The 17,171-nt window shown below is 37.0% G+C and overlaps 1 protein-coding gene across 1 annotated transcript; it reads left to right on the top strand.

Annotated features, from left to right (window-relative positions):
* Positions 1-605: 605 nt before the first annotated feature.
* LOC134674745 (luciferin 4-monooxygenase-like) lies at positions 606-14,389 on the top strand. Its single transcript, XM_063532872.1, has 12 exons — positions 606-832; positions 3,297-3,467; positions 4,014-4,215; positions 8,374-8,548; positions 9,172-9,291; positions 9,866-10,040; positions 11,255-11,389; positions 12,272-12,403; positions 12,644-12,724; positions 13,360-13,506; positions 13,676-13,826; positions 14,087-14,389. The coding sequence occupies exons 2-12, from the start codon at positions 3,297-3,299 to the stop codon at positions 14,224-14,226; spliced, it is 1,629 nt and encodes a 542-aa protein (XP_063388942.1). The 5' UTR covers positions 606-832; the 3' UTR covers positions 14,227-14,389.
* The last annotated feature ends 2,782 nt before the right edge of the window (positions 14,390-17,171 follow it).

Genomic DNA, 17,171 nt, shown 5'->3' with positions numbered 1-17,171 from the left:
GCGCTACCCCAGCATTATGCCACGGCTCATAGCCTGGGTTCCGCTTGACGACTAATCCCGAGAATTGACGTAGGGACTAATTTTTACGAAAGCGACTGCCATCTAATCTTCCAACCGAGAGGGGAGACTAGGCCTTATTAGGATTAGTCCAGTTTTCTCACGTTTTGCTTCACCCAAAAGCGAGTGGTATATATCAAATCATATTTCGTACAGTAAGTCCCGAAAAACTCAAAGTATGAGCCGTGTTGCAGTAGGTTTCATTAAAAATAGAAATCGAAATGTGTGTGGTAGATCATTTTTAAATCTTTGGATGAAAATAAAGCCAACTAATGTTATTTTTAATTTACGTAAGTTGCGAAGGTAATGTTATTCTACCATTTAATACAAGCAAATTGTTTTAAAGGCAGAGCTAGAAGGAGACCTAAAGTGGAAAAAGGAGTCTTTCCAGCACTTGTATAGCGCTGATCACCGGTTCACGTTTCACGGCGCTTGCGCTGTCATTGTAAGCGGCTACGGGTTTGCTTACTGTCCTACATCATCTCACTGTGCACTGCACGGCCTATTTATAGGTAAGTAACGCTAGCACACAACAACATTGCTAGCCCTGAACTGGTCTGAGATGATCAACTAGTGCTAACTAGATGCACATTAATTTCCTACTAAGTGTTCAGTTTTATTCAGCGGAGAAAATTCAAGATTTGATTCTAATTTAACATTTCTTATAAGTGAATGTCGTCCCTTATTTTTATGCGAGATTTGTGATAAATTATTTGGTTAAAAAGTGTAATTTGTCCATTAAGCAGTGCAGAAAAGGTGTCCATTTTAGCAAAAAGTAAGTCATATTTACAAGCTTTTATTTACTTTCACCTGTCCCGTTATCTGTTTGTAAACAAATCTTGCAAGTTCAATTTGACGCGGTCCCCGGCTTCCGATGTATGTAGTTGAATAGCATGGGTACAATGTAAGTTGGGTGATAGTGCAATATTATGGCACCGTCGAGATACTCGAGATAATCTGATGATGGAGACAGAAGGTGGCCGTAGGAACTCTGTGATAAAACAACGCAACCAATTGTGTTTGGAGTTTTTATAATTGTCTCGACGAGTATTAGTTGCATGTGAAAAGAAAAGTACAGTCAAGAATAAAAGCTTGTACCCAAAATGTTTTTTGCCATAAACTTATTCATTTATTTATTTATTTATTGTCGGCTAGCAGCCATAGTACAAGCTTTGCTTAGTTTGGGGCTAGGTTGATCTGTGTATAATGTCCCCAGATATTTATTTTATTTATTTATTTGTGATTCTATGAGTACCTAAGTCTTTTTACGTTAAAAATAAGTTCGGATATTAATATTAAGTACATTTTTGCTAAATCCATAAAAGTGCATGGCGACTTTATCAATGAATTCTTTTATAATTTCTCCATGCAATTTCGTAGCTCACTGTACTCGTATTATTGCAAACAATATGTTCTCATTTACGTTCAGTATCATTGGTCTAATCGATTCTAATGCGTACCTATTGTTACTTAATTACTTCAAATCGGTACACGGCGGGGAGAAGTTGATAACTAGAGATAATTATATAATTGAAGTTCATAGTTCAATGTTCAAATAGTACAACATAATTATTTTATTCATGTTAGGCCTAGCAACGAGCACTTACGAGTAATTACATATACATTATCTTAATCTTATTCATAATGGAAGAAATTTGAACCTCATGTCATTTTTTAATTTTATATTTCCAGTTATCAACTTCTACCCGCCATGTACTGACATATATATGCGTAGGTACAATCATCCTTTACCAAAATAAGATTAAAAACCTCAAAGAAAGTACAGCTTAGGCCACAAATATGAAAACAAGCTTAAAAATTACAGTAAAAACTGTGATATTAATGTGATACGCTTTTATACCTATTATAGAAAACAAAATACCTAGTAAAAATTATAATAAATCATTTCAAAAGTAGGTAAATAACTCTAATTCATTTTACGATAATTGACAGTTCAAATTTTTTTAAATAGCTAATATTTAAACAAGGCGAGATAAAGTTTTTCAAAATTTGTTATTTTTATCTTTTTTTAAATAAATTATTAAATTATCTACACTTCAGCTTGTTAATTTGAACCCCTTGTAATTTTATTAATCTAAAATGAAATTAATGCTTCTTAGAAAGTTTTATTATTCAGTCTGACCATGAAAATGACTTTACTGAGTGCTAATGACCTAAATGACATCGATAATTTAATCGGTGCTATAAATGTCATTATTTATTACTAGCTTCTATCAGTGGCTAACTGCCTCATTTGAACTTTAAGATGCGTCATAAATTTGATGAAGATACGACATGGATCAGGCCATTTGTCGTCGTAGAAAAAAAAACTTCTATTTCCCTGTTCCATAGGAAATTTCTCCCTCCTTTCACAAACTTAAGGAATGATTTTCGGGATGAAAGCTGCCCTAAGTCCTTTCCCAGGGATCAAACTATCTCTTTACCAAATTTCATCTTAATTGATCAAAGACAGACAAAGTTAATATCATATTTATAATATTGGGTAGGAATAATTAAAGGTTACTTTGTGGTTATAGACTACATGTTATTATTTATGCAACTACATATGTAAGTAGTCGCTCCACCTTTGATTCCACGTTCTATTATGAACCGTATTCTAGTGTAATAATTGAAATTTAAATTAGTTTTTCAGTAAATATGTGTATATAGTTGTTAGAGTTTAGTTTTAGTTTTAATTTTAATTTTTAGTTTAATTATTTTGTTAATTCTTTTATTTTTGCTACCTCAATAAATGTTTTTCAACTGTTCGAGGATGTCTTAATTACTTAATACTTCTTCTCTCTTCTTCTTGCTAATTGTATGTTATTTTTAATATGTCTTTTTGTACAATAAAGAGTTTACTACTACTACTACTAATACTTACAATGAAAGAGAAATGTTTGTGAAATTATTGACTCAGATAGATGACCTATCTGAGTCAATAATTTCTTCCCTTTCCCTTTTACTACTCAGAGCAGAGATAATTTTACGATGAGTTATGAGTTTTCAAGGAACTATTAATTAATACCTTATCAATAAAAGTCATTGTTAGGAAGCTGCATATTTGAGTTTGAGTTTATTTAAAGTACATATTTTATTAGACTATCATAATGACTATGGTACGAAAGTTTCATAGTAGAGAACTTTTCCCAGCAGTGGGAAAACTATCAGATTACAGACGTATGAGACAGTGATAGCTTTGCATTATAGGTAAATTAATTTTCATGTCTATTCCCTAGATGTCCTACGCCGTGGAGCGAGGCAGTCCACGGCAGTCCCAACTATACCTGGACGGTGTGCTGGACTCGATAATTCAAAATGGCGGCACAAGGGCCAAGAGCAGAGAGGGGGTCAATCTGGCTGAGCTCCTGTTTTACTGCATGAAAAACAGTCCGGATGGAATACATACAGTAATGTTTTTTTATTTTACGACTATACATCAAAATATATTAAAACATTTTCCATAATGTCAATATCCAGATCCAACCAACAAATAAATGTATAAAATCAGAATTCAACGTTAGGTTTTTTGTACATTCACATTCCTACTGTAAGTGTATACTAGCAATATCTACTGACATTCAAAAGAAATTCGTTTAGTTTTTGCCTATAATGTAGATTTAATAAGGTAAGTATTATATATTAAGTTAATCAACATTATACCTAGGCAAAAACTTAACAAAGCTTTTTTGTATGGCTGGAGTTCTACGTGGGAAGGTGTTGTGGTACCACATGTGCCATTCTCAAACGAGAGGGTACTTATTGTCGGTTGTCAACAACGCGCTATTTCCATATAGCTTAAAATTTGAAATCAACCTTATCGACAACCGACAATGTGGTAAGTACCTTTTGATTGAAAACATCACACAAATTAAATTTAGCAATCGTAAGTGACTTAAATGTGATAATGCAGTAAATTTGGCAAAATGTATAATAAAAAAAAATGTTTATTTCAGATAAATGGAGCAACTGGTGAAAAATTCACCAACTTGCAAATCCTCAAGCGCGCCGTCTCTATCGCTCGCGCATTGAAAAGCGACCGTGCGACAGAAAAGGTGATCATAATGCTGCGGAACACTGAGCATATGTCTGCGCTCTTCTACGCCGTGCTGTTTGCTGGCGTTGTCCCTTTCATGATGGAGCCGCGATCTACTGAATGTGAGTCAATTATGTATCAGGCAAACATGTAGGGTCATTGCGCTAGTTCTCGTCCAGCTCTAGTTTTCGTCCACTTGACGAAATCTGGATACAAACCTGTATAATGACAACCTACTAGATAGCTGTACAAAGTTGGAGTTATTGTAATCCTTAATGTATAAAAAATATATCTATCTACATAAAAATGATATTGTGCAAGTAAAAAATTAAAAATGAAATGTATTATTTGCTAATCTGTCAAGTAAGGTTGCCTCCAGAATCTCGCGAACTAAATTGACAGGTCAATGTGCACAAATGATACCACAGTTTGGCCAGTGCTGTTCATATCGATATTTTCAAAAAAGTTTGAATTAGAGAATATCGCGAGAATTCACCGCTAGCGGCGCTACTGTTGCGCGGTCGGTTAAAACGTATCTAAGTAATTTAAATTATTTTACAAATGTTACTTGGTATTTCGAAAATTGTACAATTTTATAGTAATCGATACAAGGATATTGGATAAACATATTGTAGGTAATTAAATAAATATTTTATTATATTTATTTTATTTTATTTATTAGGAAAACTTACAGCTAAAGTAACAAATTGTAGGTGATAACATAGAAACAGTGATTTTGGCTCAAAATACAAATAAGGCCGACCCAGACGGGGAAATAAGATAGGATTTTTCATTTATTTTGTGTGGTGTGGACGTAAAAATTAATTCGTCTCGGTGATCCCTATTGCTTCGATTGTAAAGAAGACCAGTCCCTAAACTGGACATTCAAGTTGACAATTAGGTCAGAATTTAAATACAGCTAGACCAAAAAAGTCTGCAGCGATTTTAATAGCCCACGCAGTGCAAGTATTATTTTAAACGTCAAAATTCTATGAAATTATCACGTATTAAATAACAGTTGCACTGCGTGGGCTATCAAAATTGCTGCAGACTTTTCTTGGTCAATTTCATCTACCGGTCACATTTGTATAAAATTAAATCACCAATTTTAAATTTATGGCGACAACCGCGAGCACTTGATATAAACAACGGGCCCCCAAACCTGCATATTAAGAGCCAACAGGAGTGGTCATATCTCCATACAAACGTACTCGACTGTTTCCTCCGTGGGTTTTGATGCTAGAGCAATGATTTTTTCAATACAGTTTAATATTGTCAATATCTGTGTCGGACCGTTTTGCTTTTTTTGAAATTTTTGTTTTTTAAGGCGCTAGAGCCTTTCAAAAATGGCCTCATTGACTATGCTGCAATGAGAGGCGTAGTATTCAAAACTGATATCAATCAGCCAAAAAATAAAAACGGTCCGGCACTGGTAATTTCATAATCATTTAGATTTCCAAATTTGGTTACGATTGGTTAAGTTTTGAAGGAGGAAACAGTCGAGTACGAAATCTCGATTTTTGAGATTTTTACGCAGGATTTTTCGCCTTGTCCTTATCGCACTAGTTTTAAGAGCCGCTTCCGTTAGCGAGATTGGTATATTTACCTAAAATATTTAAAACTCAGCTTCTGTTTCGTCTTAACATTGAAATTTGTCAGTTTCACATCCGCACCTCCTGATTTGATTGGTAACGTCACAGTCTTACAATCGAATCAACCACTTTTCTTGTCACATTCATACAAATCGAAATCTATTGTGACCCCTTTATAATTATCACATGGGTAGATTGGGTAGTAAGTGCATCTTACTTATCGATATCATTTTATCGACATATACCCCTGCCTATTTTTTCTTTGCTATTCCTGGTATCATTTTATCTGTCAAACTCATGTCAATTTAGTTCGCGAGTTTCTGGAGGCAACTGTAGTTGAAAATTAGAGCATGGACGGAACTTTTTTGACGACCGGTCTGGCCTAGTGGGTAGTGACCCTGCCTGCGAAGCCGATGGTCCTGGGTTCGAATCCCAGTAAGGGCATTTATTTGTGTGATGACACAGATATTTGTTCCTGAGTCATGGTTGTTTTCTAAGTATTTAAGTATTTATAATATTACATATGTCGTTGTCTGAGTACCCACAACACAAGCCTTCTTGAGCTTACTGTGGGACTTAATCAATCTGTGTAAGAATGTCCTATAATATTTATTTATTTTATTTTTATTTAATATTAGCGCAATGACCCTACCTATTTCCACGTAAAAAATTACCATTAAGTATGTTATTTAATTATTTATTTCAATACCTGTTACTGCTATTAAGCACGGTAATTACAAAGTTATTTTAAAATTTCTATACTGCACTGCACCAGTAACACTTTATATTTATTGAACTGTTTATTATTCCAGGTTCACGTTATCGTTTGCATGATAATGTGAATCGTTATACCGTTAATGTAATATGTTGACAATTGATTGTTTATTGAAGTTATCTCATTCATAATGAATGAGCAAATATTTGCTCACACACACACACACAGTGTCACACTCTGGTGTATGTTATTTTGTGGGAAATGCGACACTAATGTTGTTTAGGTTATGTTGCGTGAGAAAGTATATGTTTGCAATAGAAAATTATGTAGCATCGCTACAGTATGTTGAGCCAAACAGCACTTTTACAATAAGTAGGTAATATAATTATCTATTCTTTACTGATATGATGGTCGTTCTTGTCTACGTGACAGCGTGATAAAACGGTGTCCGTCACTTTCTATCACAATATTAAAAGTGACAGTTATTTTATCACGTGGATAAAACCATCCATGATACGCCTACTGGTGGTGAGTAGTAGGGGTCCATATTGGCTCATATACAATTTATTATTCTAATATTTCTAATAATATCACTTTGTAGTCATAATCATCGTTTCTTCGAAAATTGTTACTCATATATTTTTTTTATAGTTATTTGTACTACTACCTACATTATTCATAACGATACATATTCCGTTTTCTTTTACTCATAATGTTGTCACTGAGAATGTACCTGTGCCCATCATGTTATTTGTAAGAATTTCTCGAAGACTAAGGCGGGAGCATTTGTTCTCGCTACGCTCGCTCACTGTGAGGGTCACAGGATTTCGGTTCTGTGAGGTTCGCAGTTCTAACCTAACCTAACCCACCAATCTGGCAGCATTTCGGTTCTGTGAGGGTCGCAGTTCTAACCTAACCTAACCCACTTTTCTGGCCGCATTTCGGTTCTGTGAGGGTCCCAGTTCTAACCTAACCTAACCCTCTATTCTGGCAGCATTTCGGTTCTGTGAGGGTCACAGTTCTAACCTAACCTAACCCACCTGTCTGGCAGCATTTCGGTTCTGTGAGGGTCACAGTTCTAACCTAACCTAACCCACCTTTCTGGCAGCATTTCGGTTCTGTGAGGGTCGCAGTTCTAACCTAACCTAACCCACCTTTCTGGCAGCATTTCGATTCTGTGAGGGTCGCAGTTCTAACCTAACCCACCTTTGTGGCAGCATTTCGGTTCTGTGAGGGTCACAGTTCTAACCTAACCTAACCCACCTTTCTGGCAGCATTTCGGTTCTGTGAGGGTCGCAGTTCTAACCTAACGTAACCCACCTTTCTGGCAGCATTTCGGTTCTGTGAGGGTCGCAGTTCTAACCTAACCTAACCCACCTTTCTGGCAGCATTTCGGTTCTGTGAGGGTCGCAGTTCTAACCTAACCTACCTTTCTGGCAGCATTTCGGTTCTGTGAGGGTCGCAGTTCTAACCTAACCTAACCCACCTTTCTGGCAGGATTTTAACCTGACTTGACCTACTTTTCTGTTTATTTTTGTCTTTTTTATTTTCTTATTCAGAATTTAATATTGCAGGCAAATAAAATCAAATATGTCGAAATCGATATGTCGAGTAATAATATACATATGCATAAATTTTAGTAATAGAGATATTTATGTAAAATGACATTATGAATATAATAAATTCGAAGTTCCAATGAGTATTGTTTAAAATGAAAATGTATAATGATCATTAGGATGTAAAATTGTATGAGATACATTTTCGGAGTTTCAATAATCGAATTTGCAATTTTATATGAACTTTGGCGCACCCGAGTAGTAGTAATACTCTTTATTCACCAAAAAAGTTACAGAATAACAACTGTACCAGCAGTAGGTAAAGTTAATGCGGCGAAGTTCAGATCATCTTTTTTTTGCATTCCTCTAAATTTATCCATGATATAGTTAACTATAGTTTATTTATTTAATTGTCAGATGAAATCCAGCAGTTCCTCCCCCTGGTATCCCCCCACATCGTCTTCTGCGAGCCTGATCGTGCAGATGTCGCCACAAAAGCCGTGGAAGGGGCTGACATCAGAGCCGTGGTCGCTGACGGTTCATCGTTAGACAAATTCGCGCTGGGGTGTAGTGACGATGTTGACAGTTTTCAGTAAGTATCTTTCTTCTTCTTTCTCGTTACCATTCCAAATATCGCGACCGTATGTAATTTGTCTCCATTTCGTGCGATCATAAGCAATGTGCCGAACTCTTCATAGCGTTTGACTATCTCGTACGTGTCCCACCCGAAACATTTTTGCCATTCATTCGACCTTAAATTACTTTCTTCACATCATGCGTTGGAGACCGCATTAATATGTCCGGAGAATTGTTAATGTGTAACTTAATGAAGCTCATAATCACGGCGGTCATCGGGCAGACCGATTTGATCAAGGAAATTATCAGATACAGCGGCGGAAACTGTGACGCCGCAACAGTAAGAGTGACATTCCATTTCCAACTGCAGCTGCAATACTGTTCATTTTACTATGGAAACGCGACGCTGTCATTGTCAATTGCCATAGAGAATGAACAGTATTGCAGCTGCAGTTGGAAATGGAATGTCACTTTAACGTAGCTGCAGTTGACAACTGACCTCCGAACGTCACTTTGTTACCTATTTTTGTCTGCGGTTGTATCAAATAATTTACTCGTTTTTTCATTATTCACAAATAACTAATAACTAATAAGTTACCATATTGTATTTTGATGTTCTCCCACTGTTCTTACATCCAGGCTACCAGAAGTGCGATCGGATGCGACGGCCTTAATTCAGCCCACCAGCGGCTCCACGGGTGTACCGAAGGCAGCCATGCTCACTCACGGAGGCACGATCATGCAGACGCCGAGCACTTGGTAAGAATACCCATACAACAGTTACAGTTTTCGTTCAAAAGAAGAAAGAACGCATAATCTCTTGTTACAATATTCATTACTAGAATTAAGCGTCTCCGGATTATGGGCATACTGATGCCACCACCACCACTGATGAACCACTGGGTTGTGTTGCGACATTTAAACAAAGTAGCTACTTTCTTGGAAATCAAAGTTACATTAGGGAAAAATACATTTTTTAAGTAAATAAATACATGTGTTTCTCTGTTTATGAAATAATTACAGCACCTAAAACCCAAAAGAATTACCTTAACATTTTGTCATTAATAATGATCGTACATTTTCCAGCATTTTTGGTGCAGCAGAGTGGTGTTAACGGAATATAGATAATTTAAACTGAAATGGCAAATCACGGATAATATTAACCTAATTAATCATTAGGGTTGAAATTATTTATACCAATTCCGTTAAAACTTCTCCGCTGCACCAAAAATGCTGGAAAAAGTACGATATCTGGCCATTATAAAAGACATGATCGCGTTATAGATATTTATTGATATCTCCAATGTGATTGTGATGTAAGCTTTTTCCTCAGGTTCCATCACACCCAGTTCCCTCGCCCCACTGGTATGGGGTTCCTTGTGTCTACATGCCAGTGGCTGACCCACACCATCATCATGACCGGCTTCCCCGTCTACCAGATCCCGATCCTGATGACTCCATTGAAGATCTCTGCAGAGTACATTGCAGAATTAGCAGGGAAATATCGAGTGAGTGTTCATTTATCATTTGCCATGTATTTATACTACGGTGGCAAACAAGTATACGGCCCGCCTGATGGTAAGCAGTTTCCGTTGCCTTGCGCGTTGCCGACCCTAACACTCCGCACCCTCTGAGCTCTGGCAACCTTACTCACCGGCAGGCACCCAATACTATGAGTATGGTTTATACTGTTATTTGGCTACGGTTTTCTGTAAGTTGGAAGTATTTCCCCAGTTGGGCTCTGCTCTATTTCTCTAGGGTTCGTCACATTCATTTCGACCCCGGCGTGCTCTTAAACTACCCCAATGAAAAGAGACCTACTTAATTCAATTTTGCTTAAAATATTCTCAACGGACAATGTTTTACATAAAGCGTCCTCGAGAAGCCATATTCAAGTTAGCCTACAGCTCGGGTCTTCAGAGTTAAACCTAAAAATTCAAATAACTGTAAGCACGTACACTTTGTAATTTCGTCAAGCGTCTTGATGAATATTCAGTAGTGGTGTTGCTGAAAAAGAGTGACTTTGAAGAAGGTCCCTTAAGCCATTTTTCTCGCAAATATGTATAAAATAACACAACAGTCGTTTTACTTTTAAAATATCTATATTTTTGCTATCATTTAGGTATAATTATAATTTAGGCGATGAATATCATTGAATTAAAGTGTAATCGACCACTTATCAATAACGCAGAGACCAAGAGTCCGATTTTGATTAAAAAATAATAATTTGATCTAATTTTGACAAGACTTTGTAGATCACTCACGCTGGTTGCACGTGAAATTGAGTGAAATTCGTACGTGAGATGAACACCAATCAGTCCAATCACGAAGATGATCGTTCAGGTCGTATCCAACCAATTTAAAACCGTAACAACGGTTTCTTTATATGAGCATTCTACAAACATCTAGGGTTATAGAGCAACCTGTTACTTACAAATTTAACGGTTTAAACTCACGTGTTTTTAGTCACATGTGCGAATTTTTTTGGAGAGCATCCTAGGTATCCTTTTTCAAGCACTCACAGTGCGAGTAGCGTTCACTACGGCCGCGCTTCGCGTACTGCTGCGCGCCGCGTCGCCTAGGAAACCTAGGCTTTCGGAAACATGTCGCGCGAGTGACAAAAACACGACATACTCGTACTAACAATTATGCCCCACGACTCTTTAAAGTCTAAAGCTGTTTTAACTTCATGACTAAGTTAACATTTTGTAATTCTTTTTAGGCGACATGGGCCATAATCGGACCATCACTAGCCGCTCCACTAGGACACTTAGCCACACGAGACCAGCTGTCGTCATTCGACAGGTTGTTCGTCGGAGGCTCGTCTTTTTCACCTGATATGCTTGCTCTCTTACAGGTAAAGGACTTCCCTTTTACAGAGTGGGCCAATCAGGGGCCAAAACGGAATTTCAATAAAGATATATGACGTTTTTTCAAACAAAAACGTCACTTTTAACGCTGACATATCCAATCCATAGCAACTTTCGATTTCGATTAAGATTTCGAGGCTATTTCGATTAACAAATTATAAGTTACTACCTAAAGCAGAACTAACTGGTAACTAATAGTAACTAGCTGGCAGAAAGCACTAGCTTTCGTTATGAAAGCAGTTAAGTTTAGTTAGTATAATTATGTATAAGTTATAAGAGAAAGAGCGTAGCCGTGTTTACATGGGAAAGCGGCCCTTTCACCAAATGTTTACTGTATTTTTTTTAATAAGAGCCCTTATGAGAAGTATTATTTCCTGCAAGTTGCAACTTCCTATCTTTGTTATTTTTTGAGATATGATGTTTTTTTAATTTTTCATAAAAATGCTTATTTTTTCACATTGGCTAATGCAATTTACGCAAACTTTTGGTACAGTATTCTATATATAGAGACTTACAAATACTATAAATAATATTTAATATTACCAACAAAATGTAATTATTACCTTTTCCATGTAAACACGGCTACGCTCTTTCTACACCCCACCGGGGTCTATGTGAAACTTTACGTAATTTGTAACATCTATGTACATACATGGTTTGCAATAAAGATTTACTTGCTTAATTTTTGACAAATATTAAAGTTCGAATCAGGTCGTTAGTGATAACGCCGGAGCCGTAATGTTATGTATGAACTACCTTTAGTAGTAGTAGCTGTAGTAAACTCTTTATTGTACAAAAATACATATTAAAAATAACATACAATTAGTAAGAAGTACAAAGGCGAACTTATCCCTGTTATGTTATTTCAGGATAAGCTGCCAGCGCCAGGTTGTCTGCTGAACGGGTACGGTATGACGGAGGCCCACGGATTTGTAGCAGGAGGCCCACTGGGCACCCCACTCAACTCCGTGGGGCAAATCAGCAACATCCTCAATTACAGGGTAAGCCATATGCGCTAATATAAGTGCATGTATTGTAGGTACAAGTGAAATGACTAAAAATGCCTTTTACGGTAAGAAACATATAAGTAGAAATTATTATTTAATATAATTTGAAACAAACATTTTTATAGGTATCAGAAACAGCAACGGGGAATTCCAAATGGAAAATTACAGATGATTGAGGTATTTTAATTGTTTGGAAACTAAGTCCTAATCAGATCTGTTAATTTTATATTTCAGTTAATCAACGAAAAAGGTGGAATAGTCAAAGCGCCTTATGAAAAAGGAGAATTGTATATAAAGGGCAAATGTCTCCTGAAGGTAAACATATTTTTTAACAAAGCAGTTTAGTATTTTAAACTCGGACATTTTAAACGTTAAACTTCTATGAAATTATGCTGTATAAATAAAAGATGACTCACGTTAGACCGGGCCGTGTCCGGGCTGAAGCTTTCGGCTAGGAACCTTTCTTTTGGCATGCTCGCTTAAATGTAATTCTAGTTTAGAGCGTTACAGTCGTAAAATAAGTTTTTGGCAAAAATTACATTTTTGGTACAAGCTTTTATCGCTGACTGTACTATTCTTTCCACAGGTAATTAATACTCACCAAGACAATTCTAAAAACCCAAACACAAAGGTTTCGTTGTTTTATCACAGAGTTCCTATGGCCACTTCTGGTCTCCATCATCAGATCAGCTCGATGACACCATAATATTGCATTGTCACCCGACTTAATGCAAAATTTCAGCTCAATCGGAAACCGGGAAGTGGATCAAATTTAACTTGCAAGATTTTATTACGGACAACGATCAGGTGAAACTATCTAAAAGCTTGTAAAAAACAATAATGGACTGATGAAAATTTTATGTAACGATGAATGATAAAGAATAATTAAATATCGTCTTACATAGTAAATTTATGGCACCTTTCTTATAAAACAAACTTATTGTTAACAGGGTTACCTAAACAACGAGGCAGCCTACCGCGAGACCGTCACTCCGGACGGCTGGCTGAAGACGGGAGACGTTTTCTACAGGGATGAGGAGGAAAGGCTGTTTTTCGTGAACAGAACTAAGCTGAGCTTCAAATATTTGAACCACCATGTTAGTAAATTACAATAGATAAAGGTATTTAGTCACCTAATCAAATAGTATGACTACCAAAACTTTATTTGTATGCTATAATTTTGCTATAATGCATATGCCTGATATTACGCCCCGCCCATTGATCAGACATTGATTATTTTGTCTTTTTACATTTGTTTTCCTGTAGGTTTATCCAGAAGAAATCGAGCGCGTCATAGGCACTATACCAGGAGTCCAGCAATGTGTGGTGGTTGGCGCAGACGCTGGGCCGGCCGCTGCTGTAGTTCTACAAGAAGGGTGCGGTGTTACAAGAGAGGATATACAGCAAGCAGTCAAATGTGAGTGACTCTGATTTTTAGTTATTGGTAGTAGGCCAGATGTCCAGCAATATGTGGTGGTTAGCGCAGACGCTAACCTTTGACAACCAAATCTACCGTATAATGTAATGTACTGTATGTATAATGGTACCTTGTATTTTTTTATAGTTTTGCAACTTTACCACACTGAATCCGCAGAAAATAAAATAAAAGTTGAGATTTTATAAGTAGGTAGGTACCTAGATTTTTTGAAAATAACTGACTTTTATCTATTTTCACAGCTACTCTAAGCGACTACAAGCACCTGCGTGGGGGCATCGCGATCGTGAAGTCGCTCCCCACCACTCACACTGGCAAGGTCCACCGCGCCAACTGCCTCCAGCTGATCCAAGAACTAATCGGCAGAGGGGAATGCATCTAGAATCTTCCAGAAGACGAGACTAGATCACCAATTCACCATTATCTTGTCCTTAAAGGGGGCTGACGCAAACTTCTTTGTATTGTGCAATAAAAATTAAATAAACTTAGGATTACTTCGATATCATTAAAACAATGAACCAAAAAATCTGTTGCAATTTAAGTACGAGTACCTACCTACTGGTTGTCGACCGAGAGGCCAATTCAGACATACATTTTGTTAATAAAACGATGAACGAAGAAACGAAGTGCTCATGGAAAAACATATAATCACAATGAATAACACTAGACACCTGAACAAAAACAAAACATTGGCAAATAATTAGTTTGGTTTTCCATGAACGCGACCATACTTACCAAACCTGTCAATTGCTTACTGCAGCTAACGAAGGACAGCGGCAAGACAATGATATTTTAATAATGTCATTTAAGTAGTTATCGTGCGTCTCGCCAGCTGATATCAGTTGGATGTCATCTGATATCAGTGTACGTTCGAGTTGGCCTGTGAGGTGAGCACATTAAACTAGATTGAAGCGCGCAAGTTATGTCCAAGGCGCTTTGTTCTCCGAACGGACGAAACGCAGACTGTGAAAGTTGGATGAAAACCAGCCAAGTGTAAATGCTGTTCCAGAAACTTCCTGCCTTGCAGAGCTAAACTGTGGAATAAACTGTCGCCTGCGGTATTTCCGGACTGGTATTTCCTTCAGACCTTCAAGAGAAGGGCATCCCATCTAAAAGGCCGGCGACGCACTCACGACCGCTTTATTAGTGTTGCAGGTGTCCATAGGCGATAGTAATTGCTTACTATCTAATGTAACGAGCGACTAGGTATCATTCAATTAGGCTAAAATTTTTGCGGTACTCATGTCATTCCCCTTAATCCTCTTAAACATTCTTTCTACATCATCATTTTACTTTAAAATCTCCTTAAAAGCACAATTGGTACGAAATCGGATTATTTTACGCGTCTCTGCCTCAAACAGTGGTAAGTTTGTTCCAAACTTCCTCCGGCCCTTTTAAACGGAGAGCTGGCGCCGAAAAGTGGTATAATAATTATATGACAGTGATATCATGATGTGTAGTGATTTGTAACTTAAAAAACATGAGTAACCAGTTGTAATATAGTTAATACGGCATAAAGCGATTATAAAACCCTATTAAGAAAATAAATGATACGAAACGATATAAGATGATATATTAAGGCTATTAATTATGTATTTCATTCGAATTTATTAATGCCATAGGCGTATCTGTTGGGGTAAAAATGGGTCAGGTTATATCTAACGTTATTCATATTCTTCGTCTATGGTTTATGTTTTGTACTATCCTCTGGCCGCCCAGAGACCTATAAAAAAGTATCTTATTCTTTTCTATTTTGAATCTTTATTTTGGCATATTAAAATTGCATTTGTCTTGGCAACTTTTGACGTGTGGGTGGCTAGAAGTTTGCACAACGTTGTTTATTCTTTAGCACTTGGTTTTCGTTTTGGCAAGTTTTGGTTTTCCTTTTTTCCAACTGAAAGTTATGCTGGCACTCTGACTTCCATCGATGACCAGGCCAGACGCCTTGATCTTAGTAATAAGGATATTATAGCAAACTTACCAGTAGTTTCGTTGCTCTCGTTGTCATTAATACCGTTTTCCGGCGCTAGCTCTTAGACTATTGCGTAGTAAGTACTTTGAAAATGGAAGTAAATTGGGAAAAGGTTCTTTGTCTGATTATGATTTTACTGTTTCGTAAATTGTGATATTTTTCAATTGTAGGTTTCATATATTGCTGTATTATTCATGAAACACAAGAGGGTAAAAATAAGTAAAACACTTAAATCAAAAACTTAGGTATAACACTGCGGTTTAAAACAAAAATTTGTAAATTCTATGACCAAATAGAGATCACTCCCAATGGAGGAAAATCACTCCCAATAGAGGAAAAGTCTAATTATGCAGGAAAACTAATAACTGCTCCGAAACTCACATTCAGCCATATGACTGCACCCAATATCAACCTAGCTTACCACAGAGCTGAATGAACCAGAGCATCAGCTTCATACAACATACAACACTCTCACACCACGTTTGTTTGAGGCTTTTCTCTGATTATTACTTGATCTGTGGCTCCACTGTATTATAATCCTTCCTCAATCCCAATAAACATGCATCTCTCAACATATCTACTAGCTTCATTTAAAGCTCAAAATCGATTGAACCGAACGCATACCAAATTTGGTGCTTTTAGTCGTTCCACAATTTCAAGCAGTCGATGTAGACTGTTTAATGCTTAGCATAAGGGTTACATTTCAATGTTTTAGCTGTATTTTTGTGTTCAGTAAAAGTGCAAGTGCGTCGGATGTTATTGAGTTCGCGGTTGTTCAGTTCATTTCGGTTTATGGTTTGCACGGTGACGTGCTAAAATTGCATTTTTTTTCACACATTTCACACATCATTCACACATTTAGGTTAGCCCAGAATGCGAGATTTCGGGGTTGGTCACACGCTGAACGTTGCTCAAGGGGCGTATTTTGCTTGTAATTATACTTGATGATTGTAATTATTAAAACTCATTGGTACAAGTCGGAGTTTAAACCCGCGACCTCCGGGTTGAAAGACGCAAGCAATTTGACTAGAAGAAAAAATTGACTATGAATTTGACTGTCAGTACTAAAGACCCGGTTGATAAAAATCTAAATCTAGTTTACAATGAGACAAATCGTAGAGAGAACTAACCTCCCTCTATATGACAACAAATAATCTACAGGTAGGTAAATATGGTATCTATTTCTGAAGAAAATTTTGTTCTTGAGACGCATTCATCACGAGAATAACGCACGCGCACTGGTCCCACCGCGAGCTAGTAAGCTATGAGCTATCGGCTATAAACACGAACAAAAGATAAGCACTCCCGTGTAAATAAAAGAGACACGGCGATATTTATAGCTCACCGCTGGGCGA

This window comes from Cydia fagiglandana, chromosome 20, assembly GCF_963556715.1.
Source record: "Cydia fagiglandana chromosome 20, ilCydFagi1.1, whole genome shotgun sequence".
In the NCBI taxonomy this organism is placed as follows: Eukaryota; Metazoa; Arthropoda; class Insecta; order Lepidoptera; family Tortricidae; genus Cydia; species Cydia fagiglandana.
The sequence above is the reverse complement of the archived record's forward strand: the minus strand, read 5'-3'. Positions and strand labels throughout refer to the sequence as shown.

What these genes read in the sequence shown, in the direction of transcription:
- LOC134674745 (XM_063532872.1), top strand. Translation starts at nt 3,297, where the DNA reads ATGTCCTACGCCGTGGAGCGAGGCAGTCCACGGCAGTCCCAACTATAC. An exon ending in GGAGCCGCGATCTACTGAAT is followed by an intron (nt 4,216 to 8,373) that starts GTGAGTCAATTA and finishes TTTAATTGTCAG; the next exon opens with ATGAAATCCAGCAGTTCCTC. An exon ending in AATTAGCAGGGAAATATCGA is followed by an intron (nt 10,041 to 11,254) that starts GTGAGTGTTCAT and finishes AATTCTTTTTAG; the next exon opens with GCGACATGGGCCATAATCGG.